Here is a 24,375-nt window from a genome sequence, read left to right as displayed (position 1 = left end):
TGTTTTATTTTAATCTGTTCTCCTCTGTATCCTTTCCTTCAATGTACCATGTTTGAATTTTCTAGCCCTAAAACAATCAAAAAGCCATTGAACCAACCAGTAACCAACCAAATATACAAACAGAACTTTCCCTTCAATTCTTCACTTTACTCTTCAATAGCTACTAGTCAGTTCCCTGATTTCTTTCTTTCTCTCTCTCTCTCCTTCCTTCCTTCCTTCCTTCCTTCCTTCCTTCCTTCCTTCCTTCCTTCCTTCCTTCCTTCCTTCCTTCCTTCTTCCTGCCTCCCTCCCTCCCTCCCTCCCTCCTTCCCTTTCTTCCCAGGAGTGATTAACTACTGAGCCACATCCCCATCCCTTTTTTAAAAAATATTTTATTTTGAGACAACTTCTTGCTAAGTTGCTTAGTGTCTCCCTAAGTTACTGAGGCTGGCTTTGAGCTTGCAATCTTCCTGCCTCAGCCTTGTGAATTGCTGGGATTACAGGTGTGCACCACCATGCTGAGCAAGGGCAGATTTTCTTGAAAGAATGGTCTACAACTATTGTCATTACCTCATTGTCAACTTTTATTTACATCTTAACTCTTTAGTGATTTGTATTTTATACTATCACGCTATAGAACTGCCTCCTAAATTCCAATTTTTATTTTAACATCTCAGTATCATCTTAAACATTTGACCACTCATTGATAATAAGACTTTGTTGTTGTACTGGGATGAAACCTAGGGCCTTTTGCATGCTAGGAAAGATGCTGAGCTACATCCCAACTTTTTAATTATTTTGAGACAGGGTCTCACTAATGTCCAGATTGGCCTCAAACTTGAGATCCTCCTGCCTCAGCCTCCCAATAGCAGGGATTATGGGCATATGCCATCATTCTGGGTTAGGAGGATTTCTACTAGGTTTATTATTTTCTGCTGGTTCTCCTCTTTTTTTCCTTCATTCTTTCTCCTTATTTTTGAAAGCTATTCCTTCTTTTGTATATTTTACCTCTTTTGGTTAATTTCTTCACCCACTCAGTCTTCTAAACTAGAAAGTTAAGAGCCATCCTTAGTTCCTTCATCATCATCTTCTTATGCTTCTTCTCTCAGAAACAGTTCCTTAAAAGAGTATTTTCCTACTTTTTCTGTATCTGATCTTCTTCACCTCTATAGTTAATGGTGGGATTCTGGCCTTCAGCATTCTCTCTTAGGTCATTCAAATAGATTTTAGTCTTGTCATGTTGTCTCCCTGCTATCAGTTTCTCAAATTATCATTGTATTAGTTACCTATTGCCATGGAAAAAATTACCCCTCAAAGGTGGCAGCTTGAAACAACAAACATTTATGCTGTTACTATTTCAGCCATCTGGGAGGAGCTCAGCTGGATGGTTCTGATTCATGAGGTTGTAGTCAATATGGTGGCCAATGCTGTGGTCATTTGAAGGTTGTCCTAGAGCTAGAGAATCTTTTCCAAACTCACTCAACATGGTTGTTGTCTGGACTTCTTAGTTTCCTACTGTATGAACCCCACCATAGGATGCCTACATGTTCTTACAACATGGCAGCTTGCTTCCTCTAAAGCATGTAGTAAGTGCTCAATAAATTATTAGTAATATTCTAGAGATTACTAGACAACATCAACAGGAACCCTGTATGTCTCATATATTTCATGTATCAGGGAAGTTTTGCAGGTTTCATATATTTATTGGTCATCTATAGATTTTCTATTTCTCTTTACTGTTATTACTCCAATTGGTGATTATCCCATCATATTTTTAATGGGTTGTTAATGATATAGAAAAGAAAAACTATTGACATTTTCAATTTTGGCACTTAACTAGATTATTTTATTCATTCTAATTATCTTTAGATGTTTGCTTTGGGTCTTGTTAGTTTATGAATGCATCACCAGAAAATAGTCTTAATTTTTATGTCCTTTTCAGGAATGATTCTGAGAACCATAGTCTTATTGTTGAAATTTGTTGAATGCATTTCAATGTCATTTAAATTATAATAGATTTTTACTTCTTGACAAACTTATTTAATGTTTACAGATCAAGGTATATTCTTGATTATGGAGGACTATTTTTATTTTGTACCATATTTGAATGGCAGAATTTATTCAGAATTTTATATCTATAAAGTAAGATAATTGTGTGTGTGTGTGTGTGTGTGTGTGGGTGTGTGTGTGTGTGTGTTTACATGCTTATGTCCATGTATAGGAATGTATGTTTATGATGCTGGGGTTGAGGTGGAAGTAGAGGTGTTTATGTTTGTATAACTGCTTTGTCAATTATGTAACTTTGTCAGTTAATGAGTGGAGGTGGTTACTCATTTATTTCTATGCTTTAAAACAGCTTATATAACATGAGGATTATCTGTTCCCTAAAATTTTGAAAGATTTCACTGGAAAAGCCATCTGGTTCAAATAATTTCTTGGAGGACATTCTCTGACTCTCTTCTCAGCTTCTTTCATATTTACTATTCTATTTCAGTTGACGAGTTATTCTGGAGTTAGTCTTGGCAATATATCCATATACTGAGATTTTAAAGTATCTATTTACCAAGATTTAAAATTTTACTGACATAAAATCTCAATGTGTTTTTTAATAGTAATCCTCCTTCTTGTTTGTACATTCCCTTTCTATTTCTAATTTGTTTATATTTTTCTCTACTCTAAAAAATCTTTTAAGTTTAAGTTTTAAGTTAGCTTTTTATTTTAGCAAAACTTTGTATTTACATAAAAAGTAAAAAGATAGTATAGAGATCTCCTATATATCCACACCCACTTACCCAATTAAATTAGTATGATATGTTTTTTTACAACCAGTGAACCAGTATTTACATTATTATTAACTAAAGTCCAATTTTATTTATATATCCTTTATTTTTACCTAAGTTCTTTTTCTGTTCCAGGATCCCATTCAGGAACCCACATTATATTTAGTCCTCAGGCTTTCTTAGTCTAATCTTTGCTGTGAGACTTTGTTTTGAATGACTTTGACAGTTTTGAGGTGTACTGGTCAGCTATTTTGTAGAATGTTCAGCATAGGATTTAGCTCATGATTAGACTGAGATTATATGTTCTTAGGAGAACGACCACAAGGTTGTGGACCATTTTCATTATATTACGTTGTGCTGTTAACATAACATCACTGTTGATGTTAACTTCAATTACCAGCCTGAGGAAATATTTGTCAGATTTTTCTGTAAAGTTATTCTAGGTTCCCCTTTTTCCCCAGTATACTTTTTGGAAGGAAGTTATTATGTATAGGCCCCACTTCAGGAATAGGGAGTTATGCTTTACTTCTTTGAGGGCAGAATATTTACATATGCTAATTTGAATTATTCTATATGTGAAATTTACCTGTACTTCCCCATTTTATTCAATCAGTAATTTATGCTAGTATAGACTTGTGGATATTTATTTTGTACTTTAGTTAGAATTCCTTGCTACTTTATTTATTTTGTTGCTCAGTTTTTCCAGCTTTGACCATTGGGAGCTCTTTGAGTTGGTTCTTGTGTCCCTTTGATACAACTCCATTGCTGTGGATTTGTTTTGTTATTGTTGTCAAGTGCTTCCTCACTTTCTTTCACTACAAGATGCTTCAGACTCATTGACTTTATTTGTACTGGAATCAACCATTTCTCCAAGGATCCCTGATTTCTTTTATTGGAGACTAATATTAGAAGCCAAAATCTGGATTCCAGGTGTGACTATTGATTCTAGGCACTCTAATAAAGAAAATATATATACTATATATATTGTATATACTATATGCTAATCTGTTATACACATATCTATGCTATATCTATGTGTATGTATAATTAGCTAAACCTGAGTTCATACTGATTTCTCTGGCTCTACTCCATTGCCACATGGATCATTCTAACCTTTTCCCCTTGCTTAATGGTAACATTCCACTCCAACAGTGAGAAGACTATTTCCAACCATCTACCACCTTTTTACTTAATTATTCAATCCCACTATACGTGGATATCAGAATTGCTAGTCTACCCCCATGGAAAACAACTCAGTCAACTAGAATATGGTGCCTATGTGCTTGCCTTTAGTCTTGTAGACTTCACTAATTTTTAGTTACTTAGGCAGGCACCTTTTTCTTTTATTCTCTTTAGTGAGACAATTTCATAGTTTGTTATATAGTTAGATTGTTTTGTCACATTAACATTCCATTCTGGGATTCTTCAACCTCATAAATGATTTTTTTGAAAATTGGTGTACATTATTGTTTCACTTTTTATGCTTTGCAAAATTGTATAATGTCACATATTCACTATTAAAGTATCCTGCAGAATAGTTTTACAACTGTGAAAGATTGCCTGTGTGAATACCTGTTCAGTCCTTCTTCTTTCCACAAGCCCCTAGCCACCACTGATTTTTTTACTGTCTTTATAATTTTGCCTTTTCAGTTAATGCTGAATTAACTGATTATGACTGGAATTGTTCTTTCACTTAGCAATATGCAGTTAAGATTCATCCATGTCATTTTGTGACTTGGTAGCTATTTTCTGGTCACAGAATAATATTTCATTCTATGGATATACCTATCACAGTTTGTTTATCACTTTACTTATCAAAAGATATTTTGGTTGCTTCCAGTTTTGGGCAATCCCATGAATAAGCCTGCTATAAATATTTGTGTGCAGATTTATGTGTGAATACATGTTTTCAACTTATCTGGATAAATATGTAGGAACATGATTGCTGGATTACATGGTAAGGCTTTATCTTGGAATGAGAGTGCCTAACTTGTCTTCCAAAATGGCTGTACCATTTATATTCCTACAGATGATGAATGAAAATTCCCTATTCTCTGCATCTTTTCCAGCAATTGGTATTATCATTTTGGTGTGGGAGGGTTAGCCATTCTAATAAGTATGTAGTGGTATGTTTTTTTAAAATTTGCATATCCCTGAAAAATGGTCAACATCTTTTCAGACACTTATTTGCCATCTGTATATTTTCTTTAGGTATTTGCTGCCCATTTTTAAATATTGGGTTGTTCTTTTGTTTTTGACTTTTAGGAGTTCTTTGTGTATTTTGGATGTAATCTTTTAACAGATATGTATTTTGCAAATATTTCCCCCCAAACTTGGCTTACCTTTTCATTCTACTAACAATGTTTTTTTACATAAACATTTTTAAATTTTGCAAAGTAGAATTTATCAGTTTTTAATTGCATGGATAATGCTTAAACCAGGATTGTTTTCAGAGATAGGTGGTGGATTCTGTAATATCTTTAAGACTTGAATTCTTTTCTGAAACAAAAACATTTCTGTGCCATAACCTGTCAGATTCTGTCATACTAAGGTACAAAGACAATTTAAAAAAAAAAAAAAACTACGTGTGTTAGTTTCTTGAAAACATAAAATGATTAAATTAGTTAATAGGAGAATATAAAGATAAATTACATTGAAACAAAAAAAAAAGTTGAACAATGAAATTTCCTGTTAGCTTTATGGGGATTAGTCCAAGAGAATGAATTACAAGACAAGAAGGCTAACTGCCAAAAGTCTCCAAAATTTTCTCTTTGAATTTAATGATTGACTATCTACTTGAAATGTTTACCTTGGATCTAAAATAAAAAATAAAAACACAATTAAAGTTATTTGGTTATGTATATTGTCTTTCTTGTGAACACTGGGATTTGAATACATTATCTTGGGGGAGGTAGGTGATATTTTAGCAGTTTCTTATACATCCTTTTTGCATTAAAGTTCTAGGGAAATTCTATTTGGCTACTTTGACCAATAGTTTTTTTCAGTGTCTCATGTATAGAAAGATGATTATCATTTCTACTTGGAAGCAACCCAACACTGACATTGTTTAAAAATTTTGTGTGTATTAAAGGGTTTCAGGAATATTTGAGAAAATATTAGAGCTTAATTCATTTTCAAACAACTTGTATAGATGGTTTTTTACTTTTGTGAGTATTGAGCAAGTGATTTTTTAATCAGTAGATCTTTCTCATCGTGAGGATGAAGATACCTTTTTCCCAGTGTTTCATACTCAGATATCTCCAGAAGAATATGAAAACCGTATGCAAAATGCCAATCAAGGTATGTTTTAATTTTTATGATTGTAGATATTGACAGAACAGAATACTAACTGTATACAGAAATACTCAGAGAAGAAATGATTTGATGTAATTTAATCCAGAGGGGAGTAGAGATAGATGGGGTTAAGGATGACACACAGTTATGAATCAAAATTTGTTGAAGCTAGTTGTTGAAAGTTCATTATACTGTTTTTTATATTTTTGGATGTTTAAACTTTTATATAATAAAGAGTTAAAATGTAAAAGCAGGCTGTAAGTAATAGAAACTTGGCTTAAGCAAGAAAAAAAAATAAAGGAAAGGAGCTTGGTGGTAGACAGCTTTTCTTTGGGTTCCAAAAGCATGTGCCATGGTTAGTCATTGAGAGGGAGGCTAAATCCCAAAGTCCTAGTTAAGAGGCGGGCTAACCAGGTGGATTTAGGTGCCCCCCCCCCCCCGGTGTAACCATCTTGTCCAACCCATCAAGGACTGGGGTCAGGTGGGAACATGGCAGTGCCTGCTATATCACCACCAGACTGAAGGGTACAAAAGCACATCACTAATGAGACGGATAATCCAATGTTTTTTTACCCTGCAGTTTATTAGAAGTCTTATGGAAACTTCTAATAGAGTTTCATAATAAAGTTTTATTATGTTTTAAGGAAACTGTATTATAAATGTAGAGATGGCTGCATTTGAATTATTTTAATATTAAATGTATATGAAACTTCAACTAAATATATCTATCTCATATTTCAAATAAGACTACTTGATTAATGGGAAAAAAGTAATAAATTTTATATCTATGGTTGTCACTTCTCTCTCCCAAAGTAATTCAAACTACTTGTTGGTAGTTTGTTTAACAAGTAATTGTATGATTGCCTACTACATAATATCCAGTTATAATCTATAGGTTTATTTATCTAGAAACTTCTTTTTTCTTTTATGTGGTACTGGTGAAACCAGGGCCTCATGTACTGAGTTACATCTCCAATCCTTTTTATTTTTCATTTTGAAAAAGGGTCTCATTAAGTTGCCAGGCTGGTTTTGAACTTTTGATCCTCTTGCCTTTGCCTCAAAAGTAGCTGGGATTCCAGGCATGTGCTATCACACTCAGCTAGAAACTTTTAAATTAGAACAAAACACATTTTTTTTTTTTTACTCAGATTTACTTTTGTTTGAGAAGAATTGAAATTCAGCAATCTTTCTCTTTTCCTAGTTCTTTCTAGCTGTTTTCATCAAAATTTATTCCTTAATGGTTCAGTTTGTATTGAATCTTTGATAATCAGCTGTAAATACACAATTGACTGTTTTCCTTGATTCTTTTTATTTTATTTATTTTAATTATTAATTTGTTTTAATTAGTTATAACATGACAGTAGAATGCATTTATGCAGTTTGATATACTATACATAGATGGGATATAATTTCTCATATTTCTGAGTGTAATGTTGCAGAATCATACTGGTCATGTAATCACGTATATACATATAGTAATAATGTCTGTTTCATTCTACTATATTTCCTATCCCCACATCTCCTTCTCTTCCCTCCCATCACTTTCCTCTATCTAATCTAAGTTAACACTATTCTTCCCTAGTGCCCCGCTTCTTATTGTGAATTAGCATCAACATATTAGAGCAAACATTTGGCCTTTGGTTTTGTGGGACTGGCTTATTTTGCTTAGGATGGTATTCTCCAACTCCAAACATTGATTGGCAAATGCCATAATTTTACTCTGTTTTAAAGCTGAGTAATAGTCCATTGAGTTTATATACCACATTTTCTTTATCCATTCATTTATTGAGGGACACCTAGGTTTGTTCTATAGTTTAGCTGTTGTGAATTGAGCAGCTATAAACATTGATGTGACTGCGTCACTGTAGTATGCTGATTTTAAGTCCTTTGGGTATAAACTGAGGAGTGGGATAGTTGGGTCAAATGGTAGTTTCATTCCCAATTTTCTGAGGAATCTACATACTGCTCTCCATAATGGTTGCACCAATTTGCAGTCTTACCAGCTATGTATGAGTGTACCTTTTTCCCCATATCCTCTTCAACATTTATTGTTGCCTGTATTCTTGATGATTGCCATTCTGACAGGAGTGAGATGAAATCTTAGAGTAGTTTTGATTTGCATTTCTCTAATTGCTAGAGATGTTGATCATTTTTTCATACATTTGTTGATCAGTTGTATTTTTCTGTGAAGTGTCTGTTCAGTTCCTTAGCCCATTTATTGTGTTATTTTATTTTATTTTATTTTATTTTTGGCATTAAGTTTTTTGAGTTCTTTATTGTGGGAGACCAACCTTACACATGACTGGGTCACACTCCTCAGCTGGGTGCTGAGGTGCTCAGTCGAAGAAATGTGGCAGAGCTTTCCCCACCCTTTTTGGGTTCGAGGGTCAGTGTCTCATGCATGGGTGTGTCTTGCTACAGCCCCATGGGTGAAGCTATGCTCACCTGTTCCTTTGTAATATAACCTCTTGCCCTGTTTAGGGTAGAATCTTCCATGGAAGTGCCTTGTGTGTGTTCCCTTCTCTTACTGTGCCCTTGGGTGTGGCCTACCAGGTGTCAGTCACCCTACTGACAGTGGACATCATGAAGATAGACTCAGCCCCTGAAACCTGATTCCTTGCCTCATTTAAATAACTTCTCCTCAATAAAAGGGGTCAGCTCGTGCTCTTGCTCTGTCTTTCTGTGTGGACCCTTAAGGTCAGAGGAGCCGTCACAGCGACCCCAAAGAAAAAGGTATTTGTGTCTCTTGTGTGGGTTATTTCGTGCAGCCCAGTTAACCCAGTTTAACTGGAGTGACCCCTGAGCCTTTTAGTCGAGAGAACAGAAACCCGGCACTTTATGTATTCTAGACATTAATGCTTTATTGAATGTGCATGTGGTAAAGATTTTCTCCCAAAGGCTCTCTCCTCACTTTATTGTTTCCTTTGCTGAGAAGAATCTTTTTAATTTGAATCCATCCCAGTTATTAATTATTTATTGATTTTACTTCTTGTGCTTTAGGAGTCTTATTAAGGAAGTCAGATCCTAGGCCAACATGGTGAAGATTTGGGCCTAATTTTTCTTCTATTAGGTGCAGGTTCTAGTGCCTAAGTTTTTGATCCACTCTGAGTTGATTTTTGTGCAGGGTGAGAGATAGAGGTTTAATTTTATTTTGCTACACATGGATTTCCAGTTTTGCCAGGCCGTTTGTTGAATAGATATTTTTATTAATGTGACCTTTTATTAATTTTGTTGACTTTTATTAATTTTATTAATGTACCTCTTACAAGGAAACTTTTGAGTAAACCTAGTCTGGACTGAGCTACTGACTGGTGTTTTCTTTTTTTTTGGACTTTAATGTGGCAATTTGTCCTATTTTGTGGGGTGAGCTTTATTTGTCATTTAAGGAGACTCTCCTTTTGAACATATTTTTAGAATTATACTGAAGGGTTCACATGATTTCATATTGTTATTTCTACAGGGGATAAGAATTCACATATTTTTCCTGCCCTTATTATGAGCACTCAGGGTCTGAATGTTTCAGAAGATTACATAAGGTTCTTATCAAAGATTGAGGAAAACTGACAAACTGAGATAGCCTCTAGGGATTTATACAGATAGAATAAAGAACATCCAGGACATTTATCCCCAGAACTTGCTTAAAAAACATCTTGAGCTAGGCACAGTGGTGCATGCTTGTAATACCAGTGACTCAAGAGGCTGAGGCAGGAGGATTACAAGTTCTAGGTTAGCCTGTGCAACTTAGCAAGGCCCTGTCTCAGAATAAAAAATAAAAAGGGTTGGTGATATAGCTCATTGTAGAGTGTCCCTGGGTCCATTCTCTGATACCACCATCCCACAAGAGGGAGAAAAAAAAAAAAAAGGCTTGAACCAAAGACTTATTTTTTTGAAGGAGTGATGGCTAATTAATAGAATAATTGGAGATGACTCTAGTTAATATTTAGGGGAAGTTTTGTTTCACATCAAGACAAAAATAGAATATATATTTTAAAAATTCTCATAATACCACAGATTTCTTTTTCATATGCATGACTCTGAAATAGTTCTGTTCATATTTCCCATCATTCCCAAGGAATCAATATCAAGAAGGTTGATACATGATAATAATACAAGAAATGAGAAGTTCATTTAAACTTAAGTATCACATTTGTCTTTTTAAGAAAAAAAATATATATATATCTGGATATGAAATTTAGAAGGTAGTTTTTCTGTCTGTGCTTTCTTATAATTTAAATATATGCTTAAAGTGAATTTTTAGTGTAACATATAATTGTAATCATGAAAACATTTTGAACTTTTTTAATATTAGATTTTACCTATGATGTGGAAAGAAATGAGTCATTGATCAAAGCAGAAAAGAAACCTTTCTCAAATACAGAAAAATTTGAGCTCAGGGGTAAATACAACCACGATTTTGTTAAGCGAAACATTGAGGTATGTACTTAGAAATTCAGGAGTCAGAATGTGTGACTAAATGAGCTGCAACAATGATGGTAGAATGTTTAGGATCTTTAAATATTTCTGACCATGTTAAATGTGTTCATAATTGAACCAGAACATATAACTGAAAGAAAAGTTTTCTGAATCAATACTTACCTTCACTGTTTTCTATTACATCCTATCCCATCCTATCCTATCCTATCCTATCCTAACCTATCCTATCCCTTAAAAAAAAATGCTAGCTGCCACTGGCATTTATTTCACTACCTAGAAAAGTCTGGTTCCTACAATTTGAAATATATTTATTTAGATAATATCTTTGGATGATGTTTCCTAGATTTTCTATTGTATTAGTAAACTTGGTTTTTAAAAGTAATGAGACAGATTATGTAGCTAGTGCATTTAGAACTTGGAATGAAGATGCTTCTGGCAGAGCAGCAAGGGTAGACTGGAGAAGCCCACTAGTTGTCTGCCTCCCACTGAGCCTCTTGGTCACTGTCCTTGATAAAGCTCCCTGCTTCAGGGGTTATTCCTTGAATTTGCAAGTTCTGTAGCAAATTTGTTTATAAGACAGACTCAGACTAACCAAGGATACAGGAACTCCTGTATTAGACCAGAATATTAATTAATTAATTTATAATAAGAAATGTAAATAGGCTAGAAGAAGGCTTATAGCACAGCCCTCGAGCAACTAGTTACTAGAAGGCTGCATTGGTGAGAGTGAAGTCTTAGGAAGAGAAAATAAGTAATTCCTACTGTTCAGTCTGATGCTTTCCCCACCATTTTCAGGCAGACAAGATTCATGAGTCATCCTGCTACTGCCAGGACTGATCTTTGGGACTCTAAATTTTTTTGTACTCCATGTTCAAGTGATCTTTAGGAAACCTTATTCAGCTTGAGCTGTCTCTTTGTGCTGGCTCATTCTATATTATTTATTGCTTAGTTTTCTAAGAGCTTTAGAATTTCTCCCATATTCAAGTTCTGGCTGGAACAGCTCCACCATAGATTACATTTCCCCCCTTTTAATAATAGTAACTGAATATTTATTTAAATTCCTTATAATATTTATGCTTGAAACTTAAAATCAGTTTCATTTAGTAAATATCTTCTATAAGGAAATGTCAAGAAGAGGAATTCCACCAACATATACAATAATAATGCATCAGTAAAAATGTGGAAAAAAGGAAGAGTCCTTCCAAATGTCTCAGCAAATATATTTTTGCATGTGTGTATGCACATTTTACAAGGAGAGATTAGAAAATGCTCTCGCCTGTTTATAGTGGAAATATTTTTGTTTGGAAGTGGCCCCACAAAAGTGTTTGTCATAAAATAAAATTACCTAGCAATATAAAATTAGGGTTAGGGTTAGGGTTAGGGTCTAACATATGTCTCTCAACATATGTCTTGGTGTTTCTATTCTGTGGATGCCTCTGCCACTTTTTTATTTTCCTGAATTATGAATTGCTTTGAATATTTAATGTTTCTCATTAATGAATTCTGTAGTTGGCTAAGAATTCAAGAAACCCAGTGGTTATGATTGACAGAGAGAAGCAAAGACTGGCTGAACTTTTGAAGGACTTAGATGATAGAGATTCGGGACTGTCCAGTTCTGAGGTATGGAAACTCATAGTCAATGACTTATACAGTAGATTTTTTTTAGGTTATGATACAGCATTCTCTGACTTTAAAAATTCCTATTTTATACATGTTTTCAAATTCATTTTTGGTCAATTTATTATTAATTCTTTAAGATCATTTTAAGTCTTTATTAGAGGACCACACATTGATTATCACGATAGTAACCACCGCCTGTGATGAGATGGGCTTAGACACTGATGACATAAGAATGTATTTCTCTCTATCCTTTTTTATTATCCCCACATTGGACACATGGTGTTTCACTGTAGTTTTCAGTAATCCTAAAGAATACCATCCTGCTCCTTCCCAATTAAACTTGACCAATTAATTCCCTGGGGGGCAAAAAACTGAGCTGAAAAGGGGAAATATGTAATGAAGGGGGCAAGTGCAGGTATTTATAGTGTCCCAGAAGGTCCCAGAAAGAGTGCAGTGGCCCAGTGTTTAAATAGTAATATCATAGGAATATTCTTTACTTCTACAAAGAAATACACCCTCCTGTGTTCCTTGACACAACTAGCCCTGCTGTATTTTATTCTCCTGTGTTGAATAGAGACATGGTGGAACAAATGTTGGCACCCTTTCCAGATCCCCTTTACCTAAAACTTGTCTGTGTGTCCATTCCCTAGCCCTGTGCCAGGGTACATACCTGTCCCCTTCCTTGGAGAATTAGCTGGAGCCAAATGGGAGCCAAGTAGCCCTGCCTACCTCAGATCCCTCACCTCAAAATAGGATTAGCTTTGTATTGCTTCTCCAGAGATCAGATCCACGCTGGTCTTTAGCTTGCTTTGTGCCCTTGTCCTAGACTGTTTGCCTCATGCCTCTATTCCCAAAGACATTTCTCTGATAAATCACTCAAGCAAGATTCCCTGTCTCAGGTTCTGGATCTATGTAACCCAGCCTAAGACCCATAGGTTCAGAGGATGGATTTTGCTTTAGGTACAAAAGCAATGCATGTGTGGTGATAACTGTGACTAGTAGGGCAGGATGCACCAATTCAGTGGGACTGGCATCAGCTAGTGATTGCTGTGTGGAAATCCTAGTCCAGTTGGGTGCAGTGGCATACACCTCTAATTCCAGTGTCTCCAGAAGCAGAGGCAGGAGGATTGTGAGTTTGAAGCCAGCCTCATCAACTTAGTGAGGCCCTAGGCAACTCAGCAAGATCATGTCTCTAAATAAAATATTTTTAAAAAAGGTATGGGAATATGCTCAATTTTTAAGTGTCCCTAGGTTCAATCTTTGGTATCCCTCAAAAAAAAAAAAAAAAAAAATCGTAGTTCAGGGCTGCCCGGATCCTCCAATTTTTTGAAACAAGCTAAAAATTCAGATTTTTATGGGAAACATTAAAATATTGACAGGTAAGTCCATTCAATAAAATTCCATGTGGGTAAACAGAATGTTTCTCACCTTCCACCCTAAACCAAAAACAAATCTACAGAATATCACAGGTTACGATGTCTAAATAATCTTTTCTTGGATAATGAGCACTCAGTGGGGGCTGGGTCTAGGAATGGACAAAGATTTTGCTGTGGGGGCTGGTGAAGTAGGGGCAAAGGGTAGGCAAGGCACATTGCTGAATATCCCCATAACTCTGAGATACATTAGCTTTGTTGATTTATGATAATTTTCTTATTTGATGAACAAAAGCTCAAATAATAGAATTAAGAAACCTTGGTTTCAGTCCTTGTTTTGTTAATTGTGAATTTGTAAACTGCTGCCCACTGTCTGTGTGTCAAACTATGTTATGATGAATCTTCCTTGTACGTTCTAGGAATGCTTTCATAGGGATTTTTTTTTGCTATTAATATTGCATTTTGCATATTATTCTTGTTAGCATTTATGTCTTATTCTCATTCTTTAAAAAATTATTTTTTTGTTCTAATTAGTTATACATGATAGCAGAATGCATTTTGATTCATTGTATAAAAATGGAGTACAACTTTTCTCTGGTTGTATACAGTGTAGAGTTATACCACATGTACAGTCATACATGTACCTAGGGTAATGTTCCACCAGCTTTCCTACACCCATGTCCCCTCCCCTTCATTCCCTTCCCTTTGCCCAATCAAAATTCCTTCATTCTCCCCATGCACTGCCCCTCTAACCACCTCCCGTGCCCCCATTATGGGTCAGTATCTACTTACCAGAGAGAACATTCAGCCTTTATAAATTTTTTGGGATTGGCTTTCTTCTTTTAGCATGATACTGTCCCATCTCCATCCATTTATATACAAATGCTATAATTTTATCCTCTTTTATACTTAGTAATATTCCATTGTGTATATGTACCACAGTTTCTTTATCCATTCATCTGTTGAAGGGGGTCTAGGTTGGTTCCACAGTTTAATTCTTGTGATTTGAGCTGCTGTAAACATTGATGTGGCTGTATCACTGTAGTATGCTGATTTTAAGTCCTTTGGGTATAGGCTGAGGAGTGGGATAGCTGGGTCAAATGGTGGTTCCATTCCAAGTTTTTTAAGGAATCTACATACTGCTTTTTATAGTGGTTGCAATAATTTGTAGTCCCACCAGCAATGTATGAGTGTACCTTTTCTCTACATTCTTGCCAACACTTATTATTGCTTGTATCCTTGATAATTGCTTTTCTGACTAGAGTGAGATGAAATCTTTGAGTAGTTTTGATTTGTATTTCTCTGCTTACTAAAGAAGTTGAACATTTTTTCATATATTTGTTGATCAATTGTATATCTTCTTCTGAAAAGTATCTGTTCAGTTCCTTAGCCCATTTATTGATTGAGTTATTTAGTTTTTTAGTGTTAAATTTTTAAAATTCTTTATATATCCTGGAGAATAGTGCTCTATCTTATGTGTGTGTAGTAAAGATGTTCTCCCACTCTTTGGGCATTTCTCTTATGGATTGTTTCCTTTGCTGAAAAGAAGGTTTTTAGTTTGAATTCATCCCATTTATTAATTCATGATTTTATTTCTTTCACTTTAGGAGTCTGGTTAAGGAAGTTAGGACCTAATCTGAAATGATGAAGATTTGGGCCTACTTTTTCTTCTTTTTGTTGCAGGGTCTCTGTTCTAGTGCCTTTGATACACTTTGACTTGAGTTTTGTACATGGTGAAAGATAGTGGGTTTAATTTCATTTTGCTGCATATAGATTCCCAGTTTTCTAGCACCATTTGTTGAAGGAGGCTATCTTTTCGCCAATGTATGTTTTTGGTGCCTTTGTCAAGTATGAGATAACTGTTTTAACGTGGGTTTGTCTCTGTGTCTTCTGTTCTGTACCATTAGTCTACAAGTCTATTTTGGTGCTGATATCATGCCATTTTTGTTACTATAGCTCTGTAGTATAGTTGAAGGTCTGATATTGTGATGCCTCTTCTTGCTAAGGAGCACTTTGGCTATTCTGGTTCTCTTATTTTTCCAAATGAATTTCATGATTGCTTTTTCTATTTATATGAAGAATGTTGTTGGTATTTTAATTGGAATTGCATTAAATCTGTATAAAACTTTTGATAATATGTCCATTTTGACAGTATTAATTCTTCTTATCCAAGAACATTCAATGTCTTTCTTTAGTGTTCTGTAGTTTTCATTGTATAGGACTTTAACCTCTTTTGTTAGATTGATTCCCAAGTATTTTATTATTTTTTTTAATGAGACAATTGTGAATAGGGTATTTTTCTAATTTTTCTTTCTGAGAATTCATCACTGATGTATAGAAATGCTTTTGATTTATGGGTGTTGATTTTATATCCTGATACTTTGCTGAATTGATTTATTAGTTCTAGAAGTTTTCTGGTGGAGTTTTTTGGATCCTGTAAGTATAGAATCATGTTGTTGGCAAATAGTGAAAGTTTGAGTTCTTCTTTTCCTATTTATTTTTGAGAGCCACAGCCGAAGGGGCCCCAGCAAACTTCCAGCTGCCAGCAAACTTCCAGCTGCCAGCTAATGACTGGCTCACAGTGGCCCCAGCAAACTTCTAGCTGCCAACTGATTGGCTCCTCTGTGGTGATGCTCATTGGGCTGTTTCCCTGCCCTTTCAGACCACAGAGCTGCTCATTGGGGGACTTTTTTTTGGCTCTGCCCACGTGACCCAGTCAATCGGCCTCAAGAGCAGGAGGAGTGGGGGAGGTTGAGAGGCTTTGGGAAGCCGGTGGTGGCAGTTGGGCTCTGAGGATTTTCCTGAGGAGCTGTGTGGTGCGGTGTGTGTGTTCTAAAAATAAAGTTCGTTTCTTTTGACAAGTGGCTCCTGCCCAGTCAGACTTCGGAAATTTATATCCTTTTAATCCCTTTCATCTATCTAATTGCTCTGGCTAGAGTTTCAAAGACTGTGTTGAATAGGAGTGGTGGAAGAGGGCATCCCTGTCTTGTTCCAGTTCTTAGAGGGAATGCCTCCAATTTTTCTCCATTTAGAATAATGTTGGCCTTGGGCTTAGCATAGATAGCTTTCACAATGTTGAGATATGTCCTACTATCCCTATTTTTTCTAGTGTTCTGACCATGAAAGGGTGTTGTATTTTATCAATTGCTTTTTCTGCATGTATTGAGATATGATTCTTATCTTTAATCTATTGATGTGATGAATTATGTTTTTTGAACTCTGTATGTTGAACCAACCTTGCATCCCTGAAATGAACACCATTTGATCATGGTGCACTATCTTTTAAATATGTTTTTGTATGCAATTTGCCAGAATTTTATTGAAAATTTTGTTCATCTGGGATATTGGTCTGAAGCTTTCTTTCCTTGATATGTCTTTGTCTGGCTTAGGTTTCAAGGTGACACTCACTTCATAGAATGAGTTTGGAAAGGTTCCCTCTTTTCTATTTCATGAAATAATTTGAGGAGTATTGGTATTATTTTCTTTTTTGTAAGTCCTATAGAACTTGTCTGAGAACCTGTCTGGTCTTTGACTTTTCTTAGTTGGTAGGCTTTTGATGGCATCTTCTATTCATGCTTGATATTTATCTGTTTAAATTGTGTATATCCTCCTGATTCAGTTTGGGAAGCTCCTATTTATCTAGAAATTTTCTGGTGTCTTCAATATTTTCTATTTTATTGGAGTATAAATTTTCAAAATAGTTTCTAGTTATCTTCAGTATTTCAGTAGTATCTGTCATAATATTTCCTTTTTCATCACAAATTTTAGTAATTTGAGTTTTCACTTCTTTTTGTTAGGGTGGTTAAGGGTTTATCAGTTTTATTAATTTTTTCAAAGAGCCAGCTTTTTGTTTTATCAATTTTTTTTTCAATTATTTCTTTTGTTTCAATTTCATTGATTTCAGCCCTTATTTTAATTATTTTCTGTCTTCTACTATTTTTGATATTGATTTTTTCTTCTTTCTCGAGGGCTTTGAGATGTAATGTCAGGTTATTTATTTGTTGACTTTTACTTCTTTTAATGAATGAGTTCAATGCAATGAACTTTCCTCTTAGCAATGCCTTTATAGTGTCCCAGAGATTTTGGTTTGTTGTATCAAAATTATCGTTTACTTCTAAGATTTTTTTATCTCCTCCCTGATGTCTTCTGCTATCCATGCATATTTTAATAATGTATTATTAATCTCCAGGTGTTGGAATAGCTTTTATTTTTTATTTTATCATTGATTTCTAATTTTATTCCATTATGGTCTGGTAGAATGCAGGGTACTATCACTATATTTTTGTATTTACCATATGCTCTATTTTAGGGAAGGATCCATGTGCTTCTTAGAAAAAAGTGTCTTCACTCATTGATGGATGGAATATTTTATGTATGTCTGTTAAGTCTAAATTATTGGTGGTATTATTGAGTTCTATAATTTCTTTGTTTATTTTTTGTTTAGAAGATCTATGCAGTGGTGAAAGAGATGTGTTAAAGTCACCCAGTATTTTTGTGTTGTAGTCTATTTGACTCTTGAACTGAGAAGAGTTTGTTTAATGTATGTAGATGCTCCATTGTTTGGGGCATAAATATTTATGATTGTTATGTCTAGTTGATATATGATTCCCTTAAGCAGTACATAATGTTCTTCTTTATCCTTTCTGACTAACTTTGGTTTGAAGTCCACTTTTATCTGATATGAGAATGGAAATCCCTGCTTGTTTCCACAGTGCATGTGAGTGTTATGTTTGTTCCCATCCTTTCACCTTCAGTCTGTAGATGTCTTTTCCAATAAGATGAGTCTCTTGAAGGCAACATATTGTTGGGTCTTCTTTTTTAATCCAATTTGCCAGTCTGTGTCTTTTAACTGATGAGTTTAGGCCATTAATATTCAGGGTTATTATTGAAATATTGTTTGTATTCCCAGTAATTTTGTTTTGTTTTGTTTTTTACTTGACTTTGTTTCTCCTTTGATTGTGTTTTCCTTTAGGGTAGTTACTGATTTCTTCCTATTCAACACATCACAAAACCTTTTTCTAAAGTAGAGAAATGAAAATATTATGATAACCAGACTAAGAGATTTATTCCATAGGAGAAATTCCCACATAATGTAAGAAGATACTTTACACAGAGTTGGCAGATAATGAAACTGTAAATTATTTTATTTTTTCTTCTACCATCCTAATATTAATTCTGTGTTTTTTGTTTTGCTTTTGTTTGTTTTGTGAAATCCTGGGCTTTGATAAAGCAGTCTGAAAGGTATGTTTTGGAAAATGTAGTATGGATATGACCTGGTAACCCTTGTTTCATTTTAGGGTGATCAGTCTGGTTGGCTGGTCCCAGGAGAAGGATACACATTTGCAGTCACCCAGCATCAGCAGCTTGCTGAAATTGATACAAAACTCCAAGAACTAGCTGCAGTCCGCCCAATAATTCCCAGCTTTTCTCCAAGACTTGAAAATCAGAATGATCAGGTATTCTTTTTTTTAAATTGATTTTTAAAATATATGACACCAGAATGTATTACAATTCATATTATATATAGAGAGTACTTTTTTCATATCTCTGGTTGTATATAAAGTATATTCACACCAATTCATATCTTTATACATGTTCTTTGGATAATGATTTTCATCACATCATTTCACCCTGTCCCCTCCCTTTCCCTCCCAACTCTCTGCCCTATCTAGAGTTTTTCTATTCCTCCCATGCTCCCCTTCCCTACCCCATTATGAATCAGACTCCTTATATCAGATAAAACATTTGGCACTTTTTTTTTGGGGGGGGATTGGCTAACTTCACTGAGCATTATCTTTTCCAATGCCATCCATTTACCTGCAATGCCATGATTTTATTCTCTTTTATTGCTGAGTAATATTCCATCGTGTATATATGCCACGTTTTTAAAAATCCATTCGTCTACTGAAGGGCATCTAGGTTGGACCAAAGTTTAGCTGTTGTGAATTGTGCTGCTATAAACATTGATGTGGCTGTGTCCCTGTAGTATGCTGTTTTTAAGTCCTTTGGGTATAGACCAAGGAGAGGGACAGCTGGGTCAAATTGTGGTTGCATTCCCAGTTTTCCAAGGAATCTACATACTCCTTTCAATAGTGGCTGTACCAATTTGCAGTCCCACCAGCAATGTATGAGTGTACTTTACCCCCACATTCTTGCCAACACTTAATGTTGTTTGTCTTCATAATAGCTGCCATTCTGACAGGAGTAAGATGAAATCTTAGAGTAGTTTTGATTTGCATTTCTCTAATTGATAGGGATGATGAACATTTTTTCATATATTTGCTGACTGATTGTGTATCGTCTTCAGAGAAGTGTCAGTTCAGGTCCTTGGCCCATTTACTGATTGGTTTATTTGTTTTTTTGGTGTTTCATTTTTTGAGTTCTTTATATACCCTAGAGATTAGTGCTCTATCTGATGTGTGCAGGGTAAAAATTTTCCCTGAAGATGTATGCTCTCTATTCACCTCATTGCTTATTTCTTTTGCTGAGAAGAAACATTTTAGTTTGAATCCATCCCATTTATTGATACTTGATTTTAATTCTTGTGCCATAGGTGTCTTATTATGGAAGTTGTGGTGTAATCCAATATGATGAAGATTAGGGCCTACCTTTTCTTCTATTAGATGCAGGGTCTCTGGTTTTATTCCTAGGCTCTTGATCCCCTTTGAGGTGATTTTTGTGAATGGTAAGAGATAGGGGTTTAATTTCATTTTGTTGCATATGGATTTCCAATTTTCCCAGCACTATTTGTTGAGGAGACTATCTTTTCTCCAATATATGTTTTGGTACCTTTGTCTAACTTAAGATAATTGTAATTTTGTGGGTTAGTCTCTGTGTCCTTTATTCTGTACCATTGGTCTGCTAGTCTGTTTTGGTGCCAATACCATGCTGTTTTTGTTATGATTGCTCTGTGTATAGTTTAAGGTCTGGTATAGTGATGCCACCTGCTTCACACTTCCTGCTAAGGTTTGCTTTAACTATTCTGGGTCTCTTATTTTTCCAGATGAATTTCATGATTGCTATTCTATGAGGAATGCCTTTGGGATTTTGATCATGATTGAATTAAATCTGTATAGTGCTTTTGATAGTCTGGTCATTTTGATAATATTAATTCTGCCTACCTAAGAGCAAGGTATATCTTCCCATTTTCTAAGGTCTTCTTTGATTTTTTTCTTTAGGGTTCTGTAGTTTTCATTATATATTTCATTGTATCTGTCACCTCTTTCATTAAGTTGATTCCCAAGTATTTTTATTTCAGAGGCTATTGTAAATGGGATAATTTTCATCATTTCCATTTCAGAGGATTTGTCACTGATGTACAGAAATGCCTTTGATTTATGGGTGTTGATTTTATATCCTGCTACTTTGCTGAGTTCATTTACTAGTTCTAGAAGTTTGCTGGTGGCATTTTTAGGGTGTTCGAGGTATAGAATCATATTGTCAGAAATTAGTGCTAGTTTAAGTTCTTCTTTTTCTATGCATATCCCTTTAATTTCTTTTGTCTGTCTAATTGCTCTGGCCAGTGTTCCAATAACTATGTTGAGTAGAAGTGGTGAAAGAGGACATCCCTGTCATGTTCCACTTTTTAGGGAATTCCTTCAATTTTTCTCCATTTAGAATGATGTTGGTCTGGGGCTTAGTGTAGATAGCCTTTACGATATTGAGGTATGTTCCTTTTATCCCTAATTTTTCTAGTGTTTTAAACATGTTGAAAGTTTTTCTGCATCTATTAAGATGATCATATGATTCTTATCTTTGAGTCTATTGATGTGATGAATTGCATTTATTGATTTCCATATGTTGAACCAACCTTGCATCCCTGGGATGAATCCCACTTGATCGTGGTTCTCTATCTTTTGGATATGTTTCTGTATTTGATTTGCCAGAATTTTATTGAGAATTTTTGCATCTATGTTCATTAGAGATATTGTTCTGAATTTTTTTTTCTTTGATGTATCTTTGTCTGGTTTTGGAATCAGGGTGATATTGGCCTCATGGAATGAGTTTGGAAGTGCTCCCTCTTTTTCTATTTCATGGAATAAATTGAAGAGTATTGGTATTAGTTCTTATTTAAGAGTCTTGTAGAACTCTGCTATATAAATAAATATATAAATAAATAAATAGCTTTTCTTGGTTGGTAGGCTTCTGATGGTGTCTTCTATTTCATTGCTTGATATTGGTCTGTTTAAATTGTATATATCATTCTGATTCAATTTGGGCAAATCATATGATTTAAGAAATTTTTGGATGCCTTTAATATCTTCTATTTTATTGGAGTACAAGTTTTCAAAGTAGTTTCTAATTATCCTCTGTATTTCTTTAGTGTGTGTTGTGATATTACCTTTTTTTATTACATATGTTAATAATTTGAGTTTTCTCTCTATTTCCCTTTGTTAGCATGGTAAGGGTTTGTCAACTTTATTTTTTCAAAGAACCAATTTTTTTTGTCAATATTTTCAATTGCTTCTTTTGTTTTGATTTCATCTCTAATTTTAATTATTTCCTGCCTTCTACTGCTTTTGGAGTTTATTTGTTCTTCTTTTTCTAGGGCTTTGAGATGTACTGTTAGGTCATTTATTTGTTGACTTTTTATTCTTTTAAGGAATGAACTCCGTGCAATGAACTTTCCTCTTAGTATTGCCTTCACAGTGTCCCGGAGATTTCTATATGTTGTGTCTGTGTTCTCATTTACCTCTAAGAATTTTTAAATCTCCTCCTGATGTCTTTTGCAACCCAATGTTCATTCAGTAACATATTGTTCAGTCTCCAGGTATATTTGAAGTACTGTTCGATGACATTTTTGGTCTGAGATTCTTTGCCATAATCCTTAACAACTAAACTGCAACCAACCACTTTACGGGGTTTGCCCATTCTCCTAGTTTCTTGTTGTCATTGACATTAATTAGATTGATTTGGTGTTCAGCACAAAGGGACTCCACCAATTTGACATAAATAGGCTCATTACAGTTGGATGCAAATACACAGAAATGGGCCTGGCGCACAATTCCTCTTAAAGTCCAGATGCTTCTGCAACAAACATCAGCTTCATGTTTCATTCATTTATCATAATGCTTGATTTGCTTACTGCTACAAATGAGGCTTAGGATCCTCAAAACAACGAGAATAGAGCCACAACTACAGGTTTGTCATACTCGGCATTTTTATATCTAAGTTCATCAGGGATATTGGTCTGTAGTTTTCTATCCTTGATGTGTCCTTATCTGGACACCAATGTATGAGTGTGATACTGGCTTCATAGAGTGAATTTGGAAGTGTTCCATCCTTTTCTATTTAATGAAATGTTTGAGGAGTATTGGCATTAGTTCTTTAAAGGTCTGGAGAATTCAGCTGAGAATCTTCTGGTCTGGGGCTTTTCTTTATTGGAAGGCTTTTTATTACTGATTCTATATAATTTCAAGTTATTGGTCTGCTTAGGTTTTGTGTAAACCCTTGATTCAATTGGGCAGATCAAATGAACACATTTCTTCTAGATTTTCCAATTTATTGGAGTATAAGTTTTCTGATATTATTTCATTGAATAGATTGATTATTCCTTTGGTTTGTAACTCTATGCCTTCCTTTATTCTAATAATTCTTTTGTTCTTTTGATGTTATCCCATAATTCTTGGATGTTCTGCTCATGGTTTCTTACCATCTTTACTGTGTGGTCAACTTTGTTTTCATGATTGTATATTTTGTCTTCATTATCTGATGTTATGTCTTCCAAGTGATCTAGTTTGTTGGTGATGCTTTCTATTGAGTTTTTGTTTTGGATTATTGTTTCCTTCATTTCCAGGATTTCTGACGTTTTTCCCCCCCAGAATCTCTATCTTTGATGTGACGTAGCCTTTTGCCTCCTGTATTTGCTTATGTAGTTCTCTATTGAAATGATCTTTTGCTGCCTGTATTTGCTCTCTTATATCATCCTTTGATTCATAGAACATTTTAATTATGTACATCCTGAACTTCTTCTCTGTAATTTCTTCTGCTGTGCTGGCCATAGATTCTAATAATGCCGTATCTTGATTTATTTGGGACACTTTCTTCCCTTGTTTCCTCATGTTGTTCATGTGTCTTCTCATATAGCACTGCGGATCCAAGGTGTTACAGTTTTACCCTATAGGCTTATAGTGTCCCTGCAGGGTTCGAATAACTCTCCTTTAAGGGGACAAACAATGTTAACAGATTCCAATACAAACAATATAGAGCCTTAAACCAAATAACTGCTGTTAAGACATTTATAATTTTGTCAGAATATAAATAAATGGTGAATTCAATTATTATCTACAATATAAACAGTAGGTTTGCAAAAAGGTCTACAGTTTCTGATAGTGGACAAAGAGAGAACTGGAGGTGGGGTGTCAGATGAGATGTTAAGGAGGTAGAAGGTGAGGATATAGAGTTATTAGATCTTAGGAAGTGTGAAAGAGGAATCTAAAGAAGTTGGCTTGTAGCAGGAAAAAAGAGAGAAAGTGATTTGAGGGAGACAAGTAAGTGGGAAGACAATAAGACAGTACAAAAAACAATCATAAAAATTAAGAAAAATAAAAAATGTAAAAATAAAAAAGAATATACAACACAACTGCAATATACTATTTAGACATTCCAGACCTCAGTAGACTAATTCATGAAAAGTACTTGGTTTCACAAATGTTGGGGATGTGAGGGTGGGAGAAGAGAGAGAGAGAAAAGAGAAAAAAAAATTTGAAGGAAAATTAATGGATTGTTTTTGTTGGAGTTCAGTATCTTTCCTGCTTCCCTTTTCATCCAGTAGGTGGGTTTGTCTGTTATTTGCTGGTATCTGCATCCTTAGGATGGTCAAAATTATTAGGGTGAGAGGGTTGTTCTTGGGGGTGGAGCTTCTGGAGGTGGAGTATAGCACTTGCTGTTCCTTG

General features: G+C 34.8%; 1 protein-coding gene across 1 annotated transcript in view; it reads left to right on the top strand.

The window, feature by feature from the left end:
• The window catches only part of Fsip1 (fibrous sheath interacting protein 1), a 188,277-nt gene that overhangs the window by 30,966 nt on the left and 132,936 nt on the right, over nt 1-24,375 (top strand). The window contains exons 6-9 of the mRNA XM_076848480.2: nt 5,961-6,059; nt 10,363-10,487; nt 11,997-12,107; nt 18,778-18,936. Of these exons, the coding sequence (XP_076704595.1) occupies nt 5,961-6,059; nt 10,363-10,487; nt 11,997-12,107; nt 18,778-18,936 (494 nt within the window). The remainder of the gene's footprint in view (nt 1-5,960; nt 6,060-10,362; nt 10,488-11,996; nt 12,108-18,777; nt 18,937-24,375) is intronic.

Source organism: Callospermophilus lateralis, chromosome 3 (assembly GCF_048772815.1).
Source record: "Callospermophilus lateralis isolate mCalLat2 chromosome 3, mCalLat2.hap1, whole genome shotgun sequence".
NCBI lineage: Eukaryota > Metazoa > Chordata > Mammalia > Rodentia > Sciuridae > Callospermophilus > Callospermophilus lateralis.
Note: the sequence above shows the minus strand (reverse complement) of the source record. Positions and strands in the feature narration are given on the sequence as shown.